General features: G+C 40.5%; 1 protein-coding gene across 1 annotated transcript; it reads left to right on the top strand.

The window, feature by feature from the left end:
• echdc3 (enoyl CoA hydratase domain containing 3) lies at positions 1–7,337 on the top strand. The gene is made up of 5 exons (XM_039761300.1): positions 1–181; positions 729–850; positions 2,893–2,990; positions 3,948–4,148; positions 6,973–7,337. The coding sequence occupies exons 1-5, from the start codon at positions 48–50 to the stop codon at positions 7,303–7,305; spliced, it is 888 nt and encodes a 295-aa protein (XP_039617234.1). The 5' UTR covers positions 1–47; the 3' UTR covers positions 7,306–7,337.
• Positions 7,338–21,006: the final 13,669 nt, after the last annotated feature.

Genomic DNA, 21,006 nt, shown 5'->3' with positions numbered 1-21,006 from the left:
GCGCTGCTGCACTTCCTTGTTTTCCTAAAGTAACCCGCGGGCTCGTTATGGCTGTGTATTTAGTGCAACTCCGGGCTCCGGTCTGGTCGTTGTTGAAGAGTGCGGCTCAGTGCACGAGGAGTTTCGGGAGCCGTGCAGAGACCGGGAAGTTGACTGTGCGCTGTGAGAAGGATGGCGTGAGGTGGGCAGTGACACACCGGTTTAAATTGAATAACTTTGCAGATGGCGAGAAAATGTTTTTTTTTTTTTTTGCTTTATAAGCATTTGCCCTCTTGTGACAAATAAATGAACTGCTTCGTCTTTTCCTCTCCAGAAAAAATAAGTTGCAAGTACTGTATACGCTTTTCTTTAATATTTCGCAGTATCTCTGCACGTGTCATGGTCAGTGGTATTTTCATTTACTTTGTAGTGCTACGTTCAGTTATTTCATAAGTTTTACACTATTTCAACCCCCGTTCCCGGTGATAACGTTGTTTGAGCAGTGGAACCTGCAAAGTTCATGGAGAGAATGGTCAGGATTTGTGCTAACCTCTGCGTCACTGTATTCTTATTTTAGTCGGTGTTTTAATCCTACTTTTCACATAGAACACCATGACAAGGCAAATGGTGTAACATTTCTTCAATCATTTATTTTTCTAATCCTTGTAATAGTTTGTAAAAAACATTTTAAAAACCCTAACTATTCAGATAGACCAATTTTATCCATGTCCATTTTATTTCCTTTAAAGGGATATTATTCTCAACAATCCAAAGAAAAGGAATGCCCTGTCCCTGGCTATGCTGAATTCTCTTCAAGCTGACATTCTCCATGAGGCAGACAGCAGTGCGCTGAGAGTTATAATTATTTCAGGTATATGATTTTCTGTTAATTCAATAACTGTAGTCTGAGAATTCCTTCTTTTTAAATCACTCCCCCCATGCCATTTGTACAACTGGAGCTAAGAATTGCTTCATTTTTTTTTGCTTTTCTGGGTGACTGCCTGGCATACAGGAGCTGTCAGCAACTTTTCCTATTAGAATTCAGAATGGGCCATATAACCCAAAGCTTGTCAGGGTGTGGTTACTCTACAGTATACGTAAGTTTGTGGACACCTGACCATCGCACCAATATGAGCTTGGATTGGATTGTCATTTGAAGACTTTCAGAATTATTAATAGAGTTCACCCCGTTTGCAAATATAGAAGCCTCTACTTTTCTGGGAAGGCTTTTCACCGATTTTGGAGTGGATCTGTGGGAATTTGTGCCCAGTCAAGCGACAGAGCATTTGTGAGGTCATTGGATGAGAGGACCTGGCGCCCAATCTGTGTACCAAATTGTCCAAAGGTGTTCAGGGTGCTTTGTAAGCCTCTGGAGTTCCTTCATGTCTTTATTGCCCTAGCTTTGTGCACAGGGGCCCAGTCATGCTGGAACAGAAAAAGGGCCTCCCCAAAACAAATGCTGAAAAGTTGGAAGTGCACAATTGTCAAAAATGTCATTGTAGCATTGACATCCCAAACCATAAACACTACCCCCAGACTATTATCTCTCCTCCATCAAACTTTTCAGTATAAACTATGCACTCAATACTGTACAGATTTATATATTAGTCTACCAGATAGTGAAGCAGTTATTCATAACTCCAGAGTCCAATGGCAGCATCCATTCATCCCTACTTGGATATCCCACGGCCAGCTATAAATGGGATTATTGGAAAGTGGAAGTGATTAGGAGCAACAGCAAGTCGGCCACAAACCGGAAGACCATGTAAAGTCACAGAGTGGGGTCAGTGTCTGCTAAGGTGCATGGTGCGTAAAAGTCACCAGTGCTCTGCTGATTCCATGGCTGAAGAGTTCCAAACTTCCACAGACATTAATGTATGCACAAAAACTGCACCGGGAACATCATGGAATGGATTTCCGTGGCTCAGCAGCTGCATGCAAACCTCACATCACCAAGTCCAATGCCAGGCGTCATATGGAGTGGTGGAAACCTGTTCTATGGAGTGACAAATCACGCTTTTCTGTTTGGCAGTCAGATGGGCGAGTCTTGGTTTGGTGGATGTCAGGAGAACGATACCTGCCTGACTGCATTGTGCCAGCTGTGAAGTTTGGAGGGATAATGGTGTAGGACTGTTTTTCAGGGTTTGGGCTAAGCCCATTACTTCCAGTGAAAGGCATTCTTACTGCTTCAGCATACCAAGACATTTTGGACAATGCTATGCTTCAAACTTTGTGGAAACAGTTTGTGGAAGGCCCTTTCCTACTTCAACATGACTGTTCCCCAGTGCACAAAGTAAGGTCCATAAAGATGTGGTTGGAGTCCTGACCTCAACCCCATTGAACACCTTTGGGATGAACTGGAGCAGAGATTGTGAGCCAGGCCTTCTTATCCAACATCAGTGCCTGACCTCATAAATGCTCTACAGAATGAATGGGCACAAATTCTCTAAGAAACACTCCAAAATCTTGTGGAAAGCCTTCCTAGAAGAGTGGAAACTGTTATCGCTGCAAAGGGATGACCAACTCCATATGTATTTGAACGCAGTGTCATTAAAGTCTCTGTTGGTGTGATGGTCAGATGCCCCAATACTTTGGTCCATATAGTGTACTTTTTATCATATGTTCATAAGAGACCATGTCTTTAGTTTTGGAAACCATTAATTTAAAGACCGTCTTGGCGCCAGGCAATGCAAATCAATGAAAATGTTCACATGCTATTTTAAAGGTGTCTGACTGAGAGGTTGTGGCAGATGTAAAAGTACATGTTGCATTTTTGTACATTTTTGACGCCTTGATACCTTGGATCATTTTCTAATTGTGGTTCAGATATTTCCATAAATCTTGAGGGGGTGAAACAGGTAAACATTAGGTTGGGTCAGATGTATAACTGCATGTTGTCCTTCTCATTTGCAGCTGAAGGTCCAGTATTTTCATCAGGCCATGACTTAACAGAGCTAACATCAAAGCAAGGACCTGAGCATCACAAGAAAATCTTTGAGACTTGTGCAGAGGTAAACGCTTTTTAGTCAGAAATGTTTTTTATATCCCCATAGTTGATGTTAGTGAGGGTGAGATGAGAGGTTTGGAGTACCCATCTCACCTCTAGGAGTAAGCTGCTGAAAGGAAACTGGACTTACCTGTACTCAAAAAGTACTACATAGTGAACAGTACCTATGCTGCATGATGTTGCATTATTCTGCCATCCTTCGATTACCCCATCATCACTGAGGTGATCGGACAAAATAAGAAAAAAACAAAAGGACAAAGACAAGCTGCACCTTTGGGGCTCACCCAAAATGTAAGGCAGAAACTGCTAAATTGCTGCTTTTTACATGCGGTTGGTGATGCGCTCAGGAGATGGAGGATATTGTGATTCCAGTTATGTTTCATACAAGCTTAGCATCATTGGTCAGGCTTTACTCCAGATCACTTGTATTCTAAATAACAGTTTGATTGTTTTTTTTTTTTTTTTTTTGCATTTTTCCTTCTATTCCATTCATTTAAAAAAAATCAAATGGTGTTTGCGTAATTAGTGTGGCCATCTCATAGCCCTATTTAGTCTTGTCTGATCAATGTTTGCATGGAGTTTGTGCCGTGCTGTGTGTCTTCCTTATCTTCTTTCCCCTTGGCTACTACTAAGTTGGCCTGGTGTGTCTGAACCATAGTTAGTAGTCAAGAGTAGTAAGATGCTGCTTTTTCAGTGGTATGAATTCCTAGAAAGTGGTAAATCCCCTGCCTGCAGTATGATAAAAATTGAGTTGTATGCTTCATGTAACCTGCTCAGAAATATAATGACAATAATGAACAAAAATGCTGCTTATCTATTGTCTTCTCAGAATGCAATGGATTGTTTTTGTCCCCAGGACTATAAAATGCATTTGTCTGTATTCTATTGTAATATGTTTCACTTCCTAATAAACTCAAGTAATCTTCTTTATTTTATATCTACCATTTTTTTATATGTGTAGGTGATGAACCTGATTCAAGATATTCCAGTGCCAGTTATAGCTAAAGTAAATGGTACTGCCACAGCAGCAGGTTGCCAGCTCGTTGCCAGTTGTGATATTGCCGTGGCATCTAATAAGTCGACGTTTGCCACCCCAGGGGTCAATGTTGGTCTGTTTTGTTCAACACCTGCTGTTGCCCTTGGCAGAGCTGTACCCAGGAAGGTATGTTCAGAAAGTAAACTGCTAGAAGAAACTCATTTTAACTTTGGTATCATCAGATGGACAGTGTTTAGATGTTACAGATGAACATTCAAGAAATACAATTTCCCTAAAAAAATAACAACATGAAGTGGAGTGATTAGTGTATCGGAAACTTTTCTCTCTTTTTTTGATGTAGCAAACAGATGTGGCAAGCATCATTGACTCACAGCTGGAACATCAGTGCTTTTTCATAAGTGGAATTATCCTTAAGGTGCACATAAAATTAATTCACATGCTTAGATTTAATGTGCTTTAATTAGTGAGCCTATGGGTGTATTTTTATGGGTTTTTTTTTTAACTGAATTATGTTATGCTTGTTTTTGTTATATTGAAATATTGATAGCTGACATCATCTGAAGCTGTACTGGTGTTCAGTATTCATGAAATACTTGTGTGTCAGACAGGGTAGGTAGTCTGCGCACTAATAGTGTAGTGTAGGAAATCACGGAGATCTTTTATTAGATAGTCTTATCCAGTCCGATATTGGTTATAAATATCTTCACACAAAAAGGGCTTCATTTTAGGACTTTGCAAAACGTGATCTAATGAGCCTAGGCCTAAATGACAATTTGCACAATTACGACTTAATCTCTAATATATTTTAGATAATCTTAAGACCAATGTGGCCAGTGCACAATTTGGAGATGAATTATAGGATGTGTTACATAGATTGATGAATAAATAATGTTATGAATATTCTGTATAGTCCTGGTACCTAATGACTTCCAAGAATTTAATACTGTGTAATAGAGGGAGGGCTGGAATAAATACAATAATCCTGTAATGGGGCAGCAGATAACAGCATTTTATGAGTAAATGAAGCACAATCTGACTAGTCAATCAAACTAAGCAGGTACATTTTTGTTACTTTTTACCTCCTTCCATTGCCTCAAATTACAAATGTTTGTAACCCTGTAGTAAAGTCTTAAGTTATATAGAGCCACTTTCTGCTTTCAATCTTTGTAGTGCTGTATTTTTAATATGAGCTCTTTTAGCCATCCCTAGAAATGTGCTTACATTAGAATCCAGTTTTTTTGTTAATATTTTGTTAATACATATGGGAATGATCTGAAAAAGAAATTAATTTCAGAAGAATTTTTATTTTAATAATAATAATTCTGCCTGCTAAAGAGAGTTGAAGACTTTACCATCTTTTCATGTATTGTTTAATGCTTTTCATCAAGATTTAAAAGTTTACTTTACAAAGATCTTTAAGTTTCCTTCTAACTGTAACCTCTAAAGACCTGAACTGTTCTGAGAAAGTCAGTGGAAGATTCTCATAATATCATACAGCATCCTAAGTAAGTTAACTGGAAAAAGCATGCTTTTATCCAAGTTGTTTTTAACACATATTGAAAAATGTAGTAACTTTAATAAGAATGAGTACTTTTATTAGAAAGAACGAATGGTGCTACATTTTCATCAACAATACATATGAGAACAAGACCATTTTATATAACAAACTATAGTGAATGAAACTTAATGTTTTTTTTAAAAAAATAATAAATATTGTTGTTAATATATTTATTAATCATTCTTGTCATGTTTTAATATGTGGCCAACAAACCTGTATTAAAAAATAGAAATACAGTTAAAAAAAAGTCTTGATAGTAACTCTTGCAAGTTGAAATAAATATCTCAACTATGCTTTCAAATGTTAGAGGTAGGTTCTTTTTTAAAAATGACAATTCAGTTCTGTCACAAAATAGTCTTTTTTTCCTGTTGTCTAACTCTTGTGGCTGCACTAAAAGTCCTTCACTGACCCCTCTGCTGCATAGCACTGAAGAAGAAGCTTTTGTGCTAAAGTAACCAATGAAGGGAATCAGACTTTAGTACTTGCTTGTTAACAGTAAACACTGTCTAATCTCAGGATGTTAGATTCAGATATGTAGGTCTGCACTTCAAGTTCACCTTTGGGTTTGTTGTCATGTGTGCACAATAGGTTTGTCTATTTTTAATTTTTATTACTTTTATGTCTCAGAATAATGACAGTAATATATTGTGTACAAAAAACAAGCACACAAATATTTGTACTTTTTTTTGTGACAATATTTTTTCTGTTATAAGAGAATTTGAAATGAATAAAAGTTTGATATCCATTGTGTATAGTTGAAAATGATTTTTCTGTATTTATCTTTGCATATAAAACATTAAGATAAAGATATAAAAAATAATACAGGGGGCTCTTAAGCCACAATGCTACTGAATTGCAGCCAGACATACAACAACACCATCTCTGGTATTTTGTAAGTACTGTAAACCTCCACTTAAATTGCCATCCTTCACTGTTACATGTGAAATTTCTTTGTAGTTTTCTTCTTCAAAGTTAAGTAAATTCTTTAATACAACTGGATTTTTCTGGACCATGAGATGCATTAGTAACAACAGTTTCCCCTTAGATTGTCTGCAAATAGCCAATAATTTCTTATCAGTTAGTCAGTCAGTCAGTCAGTCAAGGCCATGTGGCTATATACTGTAAACTGTATGCTTATAGGTAATAGTTTAAAATCAAATTTGAATTTTAAATGAGGACTTTTATTTATGAATCCTTTGGCTTGATGTTTCATTTAAAAATAATACAAATGTTTCTTATGATTCAAGGGAAGTACAGTAAATAATTCTGAAAGCAATCACAATACATTAATACAGTTTTATGTAAACTAGCTGCAGCATACTGGCTATAAAAATGATAACTCTTCTACTCTATACGTTATTAATTGAACTGAAATACCTCTGTTACTTATTAAGAACATTTTTTTTACATTGTTCAAACCTTTCATTCCAGGTGGCCCTGGAGATGCTTTTTACTGGTGCACCAATCTCTGCCAACGATGCTTTACTTCATGGCCTGGTGAGCAAAGTTGTCCCAGAAGAAAAACTAGAAGAGGAAACCATGAAAATTGTTAAGATGATCTGTAAAGCCAGTAGGCCTGTAGTGGCTCTGGGAAAGGACACATTTTATAGACAAATGGCTCAGGAACGTAAAACTGCATACAGATTGGCCTCCCAGGTTATGGTAGAAAATTTAGCACTGATAGATGGACAAGAAGGGATAAAAGCCTTCATTGAAAAACGCCAGCCTGTTTGGACAAATTCACCTGATAATGCCCATGAGTAGAGCAATAAAAACTGAGGATATATTTTTTTTTTCATGCCAAAATGATACTTTGCCTCCAAAAGTTTCATAAAGGGGTAAGGTTTGAGCATGGAAAACAGGTAATAATGTAACCCATAAACACGAAAGATATGTACTTCATTTATTGTTAGTAATTGCTTAATTCAATTCAATTCAAGTAAAAACAACAACACAAATCAACAAATAAGGTGAGTTATCAGAAAAGCCCAAGTTTATTTACACTGGGATTTTGTGTTAAAGGAAAAATTAACTTTGTTTATGTGACATTCTGCCAGCACTGTGGCTTTGCAGGATCTGAGCTTGACAGCCCAGATGTGTTGTGACATCCAGTTGAAAGTATTTACCAAACATATGATGTATATTTTTAGGTAAATAACATTTTAAGCTTCTGGAAATTCCAGTGCATGGTCTCTGACTTTAGCCCAGAGTTAATGTTTCTCATAGTAATTCCACCTGTTGACTCAAAGGTGGTGCTTTTGTTCCTCTGGTGAATTAATGTACAGTATGTCTGGATTACACTGTCTGAATCTGGAAGAGGTCTACTGTGTTCAGTACACAGCATTATATTATATTGCATTATATCTCACGGCATTTCACCTATCTATTTATTCCTGGTATTTATTGCCCAATCATGAACAGATTAATAATCATTAAAAATCAGATTTTTTGAATGACTTAACATTTAAAATAGCAACTGATTCAAATTATATTGCCTTGTAAGGAATATTGTATGCAGCGGCATTTTCCTTAGTTTCATGTAGGGAGCGCTGGTTCTTTGAGAAGAGTCGATTCAAAAGCTGAGTCAGTGTGTTGCTGTAGATGAGGTAATATATAATACTTAAATTCAGTCTCGCACATACAACAATATGCACAAAGGTAAAGAATAAAATAGTTCTGATTTCATTCGGCACCAATATGGTCTAGTTCAGAGTGGGTTATCTTATAGAAAGTGGCCAAAGTGTTCACAGTCTCTGTTGTGCAAGTGCAGCTTTGAAAGGAAGATCAAGGAGTCCTAAAATCTTGGCACCCAAAATAACAAAGGCATTCCAGTGTGCTTATCAGAATATTAGGACATCATACAGTAGCTTTGTATTCAGTCCACAGCCACATATCCTTCCACATTGCATCATTACACCATAGAATGAAACCGGAACACCTGAATAAAGTGTATACAGACATGGAGAGAATATTTGAATTCCACTTGAAAGGCAGTGACACTTGAGACTTGTGCCTACATTTATATTGTCTTATCACAAAGTTAAATGATTAATTTGCTGGTTTAGGTTCTTGTAAAAGCAGGAGAAAGAATTTACACCTGGTATCAAGCATGGTGCATTCTGGTAGTCTTGGATTTTCCGTCATTTTTCTTTTCACCTTCAAGTGAATTTTTTTTGTTTTCGGTTGTAGTCATCCGATAAATGTCAGCTTCAAATAATAATGTTCTAGTAAAGTGAAGGAATCGTAGCTTTAAATCACAAATTTTACCCAACCCCCGAATTTCAGCTTCTAGGGTTTATTTTGATTTGTTCAGCTCAGGCTACTCTTTATCCAAGCCACTTAGTGTTAATGACTCTAAACTGTCACACTGTATGTCCTCATTAACTGCATATACTGTTTATGCAGTTTGTACACTGTGACATTATCATCTCACACCCATTTAGTCCAAATTAGTCTTTAAGGGGGCTAAGGCAGGGTCTTGTCCTAAAGTGTACATCAGGGGCATGGCAGGTCCCACTCATGCACACACCGGCAATAATCAAGCTGTCTTAGATATTTTTAGAGATGTAGGAGGAAAATCCCCAATGACACCAGGAAAAGTGTGCATCCCGAGCAAACAATCTCTGGTGGTGGGATCTGAGCTCAAGCTGTGGCATATGTGTGCCATCTAAGCACCAATCCCTCCACTGTGCTGATCGCCAGTATTAATGGGGCATTACAAACTGTAACCCTGATTTCTTTTTCCCCAACAATAACAAGACATCACACTTACACATGATAAACATAATGATTATATTAAAATGAAACCACAAAATGCAAAAATGATGCATGCATTCTCAATTTACAAATAACCAGACAAACTTGAAACAGTTGGCAGTCCAACAAATAATCTCAACGATCTGCAAGTTCAATCCAGTGACAAAGGAATGTCAGTTCAATGACACATGGAAGATGGTATGATAAAGAATATATGTCATTCCTACCATTCCTTGCCATACCACAACAGGTATCCCCTCTGGATGGTGCCAAACAGGTGTTCATCCAGGTAGCATGTATTTCCTCTGGCAAAAACAACTTTGTGTCCTCCACAATGGCTGAACACTGCTGTGTTTCTGCTAGCAACTTTTCCCCTTTTAACCTGCCCCTCCCATTGGCCACTGCACAGTACCTCCTCTTCCTTAAAGGTGCAGATGTTACTGTCACTTTGGGGATGGTCAACATAGTCAAACAAACAATAAGGGGTGACAACAGTCAGCACTTACAGTATGTGGTAACCACTAGATCCTCACTAAGCACAGCACCTGTGTGCTGCCTGCATACTGTATATGAATTTAATGATATAGTTCAATAATACAAAAGAGTACAAGTCATTCTTCTAGGCACGCTTTCACTTAAGATTCCAGTGTATACAACAATAATTACAATCACACATCCATCCATGTTCTACCTGGAGGAAAAAAAGAGCGGTGAATGGTGCTCCAGTTCACTGCTGGCCACAGATGCGCACAAATGCCCACACCCCCTCATGCAGGGTGCCGTTAAACACTGTCCAAAAAACTTGACAAAGGACTTTGAAAATGGCGCCATGCCAAATGTGAAAGTACAAATCTTAAAGCTTACCTAATTCATCCAGTTTGATTTGGCAAAGGTTCCTGATGAACCAATTGTGCCATCTGCATTTCTAAGTGATGTTTGTAATCGTAAGAGCAAACTTGGAGTAATACATGTTATCTGAAAGTCTTGGTGCTATTATTTGAGGTTAAGGATATGATGAATTAGCTCTGAGTTGTGTTTCAGTGCAATTATAAATCAACAGAATTATTTGTAATTTGATCTTTCTATCATTTCTGAGCACCACTGCTGGTGCTCGCTCATGTCCCAACATCCATGTATTCATAATCACAAGGACCACCCATGTCTGCTGCAGATGCTTTTGGTGGTCTATGCCTGAAATAATTGGAGTGCTGACAGTTTTCAACTTTGCCTGTGATCTTCTTCATCAAATATAGCGTGACGCTGCGAGCGGTGGTTAAGTGTGATGATTTCTGGTGAGTATTGTCAAGTTGCTAATCAAACAGACGCAATTCACATCTGGGTATCAACATTCAAGATCAGCAGCAGAGGATTTTTGAGGGGACTGTAGAAAACCACAGACCTGGATTTGAAAGGAGGCTGTGGAGGTGGACAAACTGGGAGGGGAATTGAGCAACTGGTCTCCTTTTAAAATGGCTGAATCTTACATAAACATTTTTGAAAGTGATGTGATTAAGCTGTTTTACAATATGTCTCTGTAATCTCAGAGATATGGATTGATACTTAAACATTTTTAGCTTTAAAAAATTAACAATTCTGGTAAATTTTGTGAAGCTTTGTTTTGATGTTTGGACTGGTGCCCTATAGTAAATGGTCAGAACAGTTTTTGTGTTTTTTTTTTTTTTTTAAAAACAAATACTTCACTTTAGAACATAATTTCAGGTGGCAAATTCATCTGTACCATAATTGTGAAGAGGTAATTGTGAATTGAAAAATACTGAAAGGAAAGAGTACATCTGTGGGAGGTGGAAGGTAAAGCCACATGGACACAGGAAGAAAGTGAACACTCACCACAGACTTGCGATGGATTGCCTGCTTTCAGAACTCTAAAATTAAACCGTGTGTACAGAGTGTCCCAGATTGAAATGTTCACCTCCAGTCCTGGGGCCTCATGTATAACGCCGTGCGTAGAACTCGCACTATAACATGGCGTAAGCACAGAAAAATCCAGATGCAGGAATCTGTGCGTACTCCAACTTCCACGTTCTTCCGTTACATAAATCCCGATCAGCGTGAAAACTAACGCTCGTGCACGCGCATTATGTAACGCCCCAAATCCTCCCAGAATTACGCCTATTAGAATATGCAAATCAATATAAATCGCCCTTAAGCGCAGCCTTCTGTGAAAAGACAATGGGAAAAGCACAGGGAAAATATAAGAATTTCAGCGAATACCAAGTGGAGGCAAAGGAAAAACATACTATTTGTTCAAATAAACCGTGGTATAATCAACAAAATGAAGTTGATCGAGTGACATAGCGTGTTGGAGAAACTTGAAAGCTCACATTCACAAAATCGCACAGTGCGGAAATAAAAAGAAGTCACATATCAAAGTTGCCGTGAAAAGAAGAGTTGTAAGCCCACTGTCTGAGTGTCATATGAAAGTTTATTAGGGTACAGAGAAAAAAGGCACACGGTGGGGAAAAAGCACGAAATGTCAACTTCAATCTCGACATTTCCACTTTAATCACGTAGTTTATTTTGTCATTTAGTAGAACATTATAAACTTCATCTTAAAATCGTTTAATTAACCAGTTTCTCAAATCACATCGTAATTAAAGTAGCACGTTAAATGCTTTGTTTTGTATTTGATCTTCTACTCGTATGTGCTCTATGTGTGTGAATCACTACTTGCTTCTTAAACTGGCTCTCTTCCTCCAACTGGACACAGAGTCCATTACATTCGGGATATTACAGCTCTCTGAATAACTAAAATACTGAGATGTATACGTGATGTAATTTTCATGATGATAGGAGTTAAAGCACGTTATTAAACATGTGTTTCACTTCGATGAAATAATTTATTGTCGAAATTTGTTGCTGCGTTTTTAGCTGTGTTGTTATTTTCTCTTTCTGTTTTATATTCAATATATATTGGCGTAGCCGCCACTGCAGTCAGTGCTTTTCTTTCCCCAAGTAACCGATCGCCACACAATCAGCTCTGTAATAGACGTTAAGCCATCTGTAAGCTTAGCGCCGATTCTTCAAAACGTTTAAAGAACATTGAAATATCTTCGTAGTACATGTTTAATTATTCTATCCTTCACGACACTCCCAGTGAAGAATATAGATTATTTAAATGAAGTTAGTTTTATGTGTATAATTTAACAAACATATTTTGCTGCATTTCATCTTAAAAATGATATCGTCATCATATGTAAATACGCGCTTTATAAAGTGGCTCAGGTTGTGAGATATTATAACTGTAGTGCAAGTTTACAGTGGGGTGATTGTACTTATAAGTACAAACCGTTCTACAAGGAGCAATTGATTGAGTGCATTTAAAGTTCTTGGGATGAAACTGTTTCTGAACCACGAGGTCCGTACAGGAAAGGCTTTAAAACATTTTGCAGTGGCTGAGACAGCGTGTCCTTGAAGCTGTATACCGATAATTCTCTTTCCGATCAGCTGCTGCTGTGATTCACACTCAGATACAGTGATATAAATACTCCGAGTGCAGTGAGAGTAATATGGAAAAAGATGATCCGCTGTGGCAACTCCTAACGGGAGGAGCTGAAAGAAGAAGAAGAAGAAGAAGTGAGAGTAACAACGCTAAAGCAGTTATGGTATTTGGAATACTATGGCTGTTCCCTGAACCATTATATTGTTACAAGTTAATTACAATCAGATGCATTACACTAATAAACAATATGCGGTTAGTTTCTGTGTATTTATAAAGCCGCGTCATGAAAATAATGAGTAATCACACAAGAACAGTACCATTGCTTTGACGCTGGGTGCCGCCAGTTTGCAAAACCGAGCGGAGAACTTGCGTACGACAAGGCATGAGGTACCGTGGAAAAGTGCGTGGCTTTACGCCAAGTGTAGGTTTTATACATCGTGATTTGAACGTGGAAAAGTTCTTACGCAACATTTCTGTGCGTACGCACTGTTTATACATGAGGCCCCTGGTCCTCCAACTAGGAAAACCCAGTGGTCACATTAATGGTAAGTACAGTAATTAAGTAATGGCGATTGAAGAACTAAACTCATTTACAAGGTTGTTTAGCACTGCAGTATTGAAGTAATTTTTCAATCTCAGTCCACCAAATCTGATAATGTGCACAACACAGAATAAAAAAATACAGCAATGTAAGGTGACCGTATGCTGAGTGTTGTGTTGATCACACGCTGTGCTGGATTATTTCCAGTGTGGGTGCCATCACCACTACCTGGGTAAAACATGGGGCGCTGCGAGTCCTCCCTGCTGCCCACACCTCTCTGATTTTGAGGAGCAGGTGGTCATCAAAGGCCGTGATCCTGGGCTCAATTTGAGGATTCTGTGAGGCAGAGCTGGCTCCACTACAAAAAAAAAATACTGGCAGTAACTAGAGAGGGAGAAAATGAAAGGTTTAGATTAAGAATGACTGTAGACTTCAGCGTATATACAGTATGTTGTAAAGGGCAAAATGGATTACAATGGAGAGTAACTTCCATTCCATTCGACTTCCTCTGTGCTGAGGCTGAATACCTGGCATCACTGGCATTAGTGTGGCTAGCAAAGAAATGTGAACTGAACATTAAGGGCACCAACACGGGGTGACTGCAGGCTAAGATGGACTTACTCATTTCAGCTCAGTTTACGATTCTGTGGCATAGACAGGCTTAGAGTGGGGAGACAGATTTACAAATACGAGCTAAAACTCGGAGATCAGTGTGTGTATGTCAGTGTATGGAATGAGTGAACTAAGCTGCTGGGGTAGGCTCCAGCTCCTCACTAGAACAGTAATAAAGCAGAGATGGATAACATGTGGCTAAATGTCGTAGACGGCAAACAGCTGCTTCCATCTTTATGTCTTCCTTTTACAGTTCGCCTCACCCCACCCAGAATGCACCAGCAGGTCCACAATCGAGATGAATGTCACTGGAAGAGCAGTGTGGCCGTGTTCATGGAGAAGTCATCTGGACTGCTGATTTGTTTCTGGGTTGCTAGCCGCTCACTGCCCGTCCCGTCTACGACTGTCGATATTTCAAGGGGACCTCCACCCCCAGGTCGTCGCATGTGTGTTGGTGATTAGTGACGCTTGATTCTCCACATTGTACAAACATCAAGAAGACATTGCAGCTTTCATTAGTAAGATCTGCATGCTGGTAATGAGATGTGAAACACTATGGATACAAAGTAGAGTGCCATATACAAGTCTAAGATGGGCCGGTAACTGCTCTCTACCGTGTGGCCAGAGTTACTACGCTAGGCTCCAGCACCTTGTATGTTTGAAAATGATTAACATGAATGGTGGTCGCGTTCCACAGCTGCCTCTCCCACACACTCTAGTTGTCCTCCCTAAGACAGCAGAGGTGCAATTCAGACTGGGAAAGATGGGATTAAATGACACCAATTCTACCACTTGACTAAAAGCAATTTTCAGTTGTAACCTTCATTTCCATCACCTTACTGTTATGTGGGGGGCACTCATCATCATAGTCATGTAGTGTGACATACCGAGCACTGACTTACTTTGTTCAATTTATAGGGTGACAGCCTCACAAACAGAAGAGGCTCATCTGTGTGATGTCTTATCTGTCTGATGTTTTACATCCCACAACTGAATAAAAAACAAACAGGGTCCGAGAATGCAGCTAGGTGAACCGTACCCACAAACCCTACGTAGAGGCGCGTGTCACAAAATGGGATGATTACATCTGTGCCCACATAAACTGACATGCCCTGCTCCTTCGAGTCATGTTGACTGTTGACAAGATCAGCAACTACAGTCATCAAGTCAACTGAAGTCATGTAATGCAACAGCAGGGGACCTCCATTAGTCAGCTACAGATCTGCCTTCTCTGAGCCAGCTGCACATCATTTCTACACTGCACCCCTCAGCCTCACCACGCGTGCCATCGGTAATGACATGAGCCCAAATTCATCCTTCCGTTCTGAAACCCACTAATCCAAACTGGGCTCTGGTGCACTAAGCACAAGGCAGGGGCCGAGCCTGCAGCAGCACTGCAGGGCACCAGCCCGGACATCTGGGATATTCAAAGGTGGGAGTCTGAGCCCAAAGCTTTCATGATGCAAGTGTATTTTTCATTACCAAAAAGTAAGCCATGCAGGACTGTCATTTGAGAGGTGAACACCAACCTAACCTAAAGGGAGGAGCTGAAAGAAGAAGAAGAAGGTGCAGTGAGAGTAACAACGCTAAAGCAGTTATGGTATTTGGAATATTATGGCTGTTCCCTGGACCATTATATTGTTACAAGTTAATTACAATCAGATACATTACACTAATAAACAATATGCGGTTAGTTTCAGTGTATTTATAAAGCCGCGTCATGAAAATAAAGAGTAACCACACAGGAACAGTAGCGCTGGGTGCCGCCAGTCTGCAAAACCGAGCGCAGAACTTGCGTACGGCAGGGTATGAGCTACCATGGAAATGTGCGTGGCTTTACGCCAAGCGTAGGTTTTATACATCGCGATTTGAACGTTGAAGAGTTCTTACGCAACATTTCTGTGTGTACGTGACGTTTATACGTGAGGCCCCAGGTCTTTATAGTTTGTATACTTGCCGCCCCATAATAAAATTGAAAGTTGGGTAGTGCCATGCCACCTTCTGCTTTAGGTCGTTGTACAGTCACCCTTTGGGTGCGTGGATGTTTAGCAATCCAAATAAATGGGGTTATGATTGCGTCTAATTCCTTAAAGAGTGATAGTTGTTGTATATAGGGTGTAACCCTTGGGTCACTAAGTTGCACAGGAGACTAGAAAAGGAACAGGTCTCCAAGGAATGATATCTTTATTGCTGAACTGGCAGGTACAAACACAAAAGCTTATCCAGATGGGGTTTGTCAACAGTCGAAAAGCACAAAGGAAGCAGCTGTCAAACGTGGTGGTGCAGCTCCCATCTCCAGGTCGGAAGAACACAAAGTCCTCCTCATCAAGCGGGGCAGAGGCAGTCTGAGGGAGAGAGAACAGGAGAGTGAGCCGTTACGTTGGCCGGGACTCGGTCTTTTAAATGGCCCAAACCTTGTGCAAGCTCATCCCGCAAAGGGGACGGGTAGGTAAGTGTGTGTTTGTCTCCCTTTCAAATACTGTTTAAGAGGGGGTTTCTGAGGGGCAGCTGCGTTTCCTTGCCACTGTTAAGAGCGGTGACCCTGGTCACAATGGAAGCCTTGTTCATTCTCCCTGCTACTGTGAGATGGAGAGCAGACTCTCTGTTCACATCTTGTTTGATCTTTTCCATGCTCATAGCAAAATTATGTTGAAAAAGATATTTATTTATATCTACTTGTGATCTTTACCCCTAGGTATTTAAGCTGTTCTGATACACTAAACTGATAGATGTTCAGTTTCACATTGTGTGCTTGAAAGTTCACTGGAAAAAGCACATTTTTATACAAATTGATTTTGTGTCCAGATATCTTTGGAAATTCTGTGAGTGCATTAAGGCCTACTGGTACGGACATTTGTGGGTCTGATATATACAGCACCTTATCATCCGCATCATTTCTGCGGTCATTTTTGAGACATCATGTTTTTAAGATGTTTATTTCATTCACGACACTCTGTAATATACAACAAGTTGGGATTTCCAGGACTTGCTTAAAAAGAGCGCCTGTGATGCTTCCAAATGGAACCATTACTTGTCTTCACTTTGTGTGAAATGAGTTCAGTTAATGAAACAATCGGAATTTAGTGCAAGCAACTGAAGGTGTCAGGGGTAGAGCTCAACCTGGCAGCCATAGCTGTAGACTGGCACCTCTCCAGGGCCGAGCACAGTGACAGTGACACTCTGGAATCACCAGACAACTCAACGCACACGTGGATGGGAGAGCAACAGCAGGCGAAGGAGATGAACTGGAAAATCTGACAGCCCTCTTATATTGAGTGTTAGTTTAGTAAAAAAAAGAAAAAAGTAAAAATCCATCCATCCATTATCCAACCCGCTATATCCCAACTACAGGGTCACGGGGGTCTGCTGGAGCCAATCCCAGCCAACACAGGGCGCAAGGCAGGAAACAAACCCTGGGCAGGACACACACACACACACCAAGCACACACTAGGGCCAATTTAGGATCGCCAATACACCTAACCTGCATGTCTTTGGACTGTGGGAGGAAACCCACACAGACACGGGGAGAACATGCAAACTCCACACAGGGAGGACCCGGGAAGTGAACCCAGGTCTCCTAACTGTGAGGCAGCAGCACTACCACTGCAACCACTGTGCCCCCTAAAAAGTACACAGATTAATTAAATAAAATGAATAATTAAAAACATGCTGCCTTATGCCCAATGCTTCCCTATTAAATGAAATCCAAAAATTCATATCAGAAGTAGGCCTAAGCCTTTACAGTTTGAGTGGGTTCAAAAGATGGACAGAAATGGATGGGTGACTTGGAGACATGGGTTCAGTTGGCAGCCCCTCACAGCACATACCCTCAGGAGGACGCCATTCTGTGTGGAGTTTGCATGGAGCAGCCAGTCTAAGTTGTGCACCTCTGAGGAGTGGCAGGTGAAACCTGGAGAAAGCCCAGCTGTGGGGCAGAACATCCATAATCCACAGACACATTCTGGGATCTGAACCCCAAACTTTGAGGTAGCGGCAAATAACTGAATCAATAAAAATAATGAAACGTTCACTCACTCTCTCACAGCCAAAAACACAAGTTCTGTTTAATCAAAAGCTGGCACATCTGGGGCAGTGGGCATCCACTAAGAAAGGACATTTTAATATACCAACATCTCTCTATGTATAAAATCCAACATCTGTCCGCTTTTCACGACAGAACTACTTAACGGATTTAGATCGGGTTGTTTTCCATAATTTGCTTGAACATTCCGTTGATTTTGCGACTTCTCTCTTTGCACTAAGCACCATAGTTTGCTCACAGGAGTGATATATTTACGCTAATCCAAGACAGAGGCTGCGGGCCGAGGGGACGGGAAAGTGTGACGTCAAGAGTTGGGAGCCGGGGAGGGCCCTCCTCACTGTCCTGTTTCACTTCTATGTGGGCAGAGCTGCAGGGGATGGCTAGTAATACAATAAAAAGAAACTAAATACCCCCAAAAATCTCACAAATGCCTTGTTGGATGTTCCAGTTGTCGATATTTATTTAGGAGTATTACGCTAACATACAGGCCCCTGTCCCTGATTTTTTTTGAAATGGCATCAAATTCAAAATGAGTAGGTAGACTTCAAAAACACAAAACAGTGGCCCAGTGATGGGCTGGCACTTCACCCATGTGCCTTGTCATGAAGAAGTGGGCTCCAAAACTGGAGAGGTGCACAGGTGAACCATTCAGACTGAAAGCAGCAGCACTCGTGCCCAGCAGCAGCTCCTCCACGTCTACAGCTTGTGCTTTTAATGCCAGCTCTAATCATGTGTAGCAGTATCTACTTGTCTCTCAGTAGAGCAGTTCATTTTGTTCTTTTTTGTTTTTCTCAGTAAAGCCACTAGGTGTCAGTGCTGCACCCTATCTGAGACGCTCACAGTCCACAGGGACCCCAAACTGAAGTACATGTGGTGGGCTCACTCGAGGACTTCTGTGGTCTTGTGCTGTGAAGTTTTCAGGCGACACCTCACCTCTGCACTTTGGTTTGTTCATGGGACCTTCTGGTTGGTGTTTTGGGAGGAGCAGGGGTCGCTGTTATCATGATTGCAGTAGGATACATAGAAAAATCAGTTAAAGGCTAACTGTGTTTTCTGGTGGAAATAAAACGCAGACTTACAGTTTCGCAGACACAAAACCGTCATTTCTGTTGTTATTACTTCTTTTCATTTTTATGCATCTATCTTTCTTCCTAACCTCCTTATCCAGGACTGGTTTGTGGGGCAAGCAAACACCTCAGCAAGCATCAGGTACAAGGGGCAGGCGCATTAGGACAGACCACTAGTCCACTGGAGAGTGAACACACACACACACACACACACACACACACAGACTGCATGTCTCCGGACTATGGTAGCAAATCAGACCACTCATACGGACACGGGGAGAACATGCAGATTTCACTGGGAGCGTCAGCCCCAAACCCCTTTGTTGTGAGGCAGCAGCACTACCACCGCACAACCGTGCCACCCTTCCATTTTTATATTACTGAAAAGTTGGTGGGAGATCAACGTTCCCACTTTAAAGGGGAGTCACTGAGCAGCTTGCATTTCCCATATTTCCCATATCATGTGAACATAAGCTTGGTTCTTCTAAAATCTCATAATTGTCTGTGAGCTTCCCTGGTGTCAGACATGATGGTTGGCTGACTTCTGAACCTTGACTTCACTGTTTGTGAAACTGACCTCACCTCGCTAGACTGCACCTTCTCACCCTGGCCGTTCACGTGTTGCCCCATCATTTCTGACTGACTTTGAGTCATCCCTCCACTCCAGCATGACACCATTTCTCACTGCCACACTAAGTTGGACAGCATGCTCTCAAAGCTCAGCCCAGAAGTAATCAGTTCACCCTGTAACCTGACTTCTGTTATTTTGGTCACTTCTGTAGTAATTGCCTGTAGCCATATTTGACTTATTTTGACATGTGCTGGTTCGACTTTTTTAGGTATACTTCTTAAATCCAACTGTCTGTTATTTCTGTTTGTCCTTTTACAGTTCCGTTAGTCTAATGAGGTTCTGGGCAGTATGGCGACGATCACTTCTATCTAACAGACTCCGACTCCATCGAAAGTTAATTTTTGGGTGCAGTCTGCATGTTCTCCTTTTGGTCTACGTGGGGGTTTGTCCTGGAAACTCTGGTTTTATTTCTGCATCCTCAATGGAAGTTGTAAATTAGGCCCACATGTATGTGTATGTGCAGCGGTTACCTGGCCAGGTCTGGCTCCTGCTGGGATAGAGGCCCGTTGAGCGGGATCCACAACTGATTAGGTTACATGCACACTATTGTACACTGACCTATGGGAACTGACTGTAGAGATAACACTTGATTTTTGGACACGTATGTGTATTCTGGTGCCACAGTGCTATGATATACAGCAATAAGATGAGCAAGTGAAGTACATTAACAGAAGACTTTGGTCATATGCGTGTCACAACAAGGGCTAAAGAATATTATGGACTTCGGTATCCCAGAATTCTGTTCAGTGCCACGCTATCACTGATTGTACTGTGTAGCTTCAGCACCCCATGTGGGCACTCTGGTAAGCCACATACATCCATCATATACCTCAGTGAACGTTTACATACCGTTGTTTGCTCTGTGACGTACAAAGTGAAATACAGATGGCTGTGTACCATGATGTCCACGCCCTAATGAACACTCCTCCTGCTTCAGCCCACCATCACGGCCCTGGTAAGTTCAATGACCAAACCCGATTCACAAAATGGCCCTTTATGAGTCCAAGCCCTGGCTTTTCTGCTACTGCATTACTCGTTAATTACTGTCTTTATTTCACTATTCATCCGTCTGTTACTGAATACATGTCAGTCTCAAGTGGGTTTCATTTGTAATCTTCACAACAGGCAAATTCCCATAAGCTAAGTGGAAGATTCACCCTAAAACATCAAACAGAAATGAAAGTTAGCTAGCAAAGTATTCTTGATTCTGGCTGGTGTTCTCATGTGCTATGTTTTAATTTTACGAAGCTTTATCTTTTGTGAGGTTTTTTATAATGCAATTGAAAGTACTGATAAATCATGGTAAGCCTAACACAAAAATACACAAACAGAAAGGCAGAGCGACAGTGAGTCCA

The sequence above is a fragment of the Polypterus senegalus genome, chromosome 8, assembly GCF_016835505.1.
Source record: "Polypterus senegalus isolate Bchr_013 chromosome 8, ASM1683550v1, whole genome shotgun sequence".
NCBI classification, from domain to species: domain Eukaryota; kingdom Metazoa; phylum Chordata; class Cladistia; order Polypteriformes; family Polypteridae; genus Polypterus; species Polypterus senegalus.
The sequence above is the reverse complement of the archived record's forward strand: the minus strand, read 5'-3'. Positions and strand labels throughout refer to the sequence as shown.

Coding starts and splice junctions, on each gene's coding strand:
- echdc3 (XM_039761300.1), top strand. CDS start 48: ATGGCTGTGTATTTAGTGCAACTCCGGGCTCCGGTCTGGTCGTTGTTG. Junction 2,991..3,947: donor TCTTTGAGACTTGTGCAGAG/GTAAACGCTTTT, acceptor TTATATGTGTAG/GTGATGAACCTGATTCAAGA. Junction 4,149..6,972: donor GCAGAGCTGTACCCAGGAAG/GTATGTTCAGAA, acceptor CTTTCATTCCAG/GTGGCCCTGGAGATGCTTTT.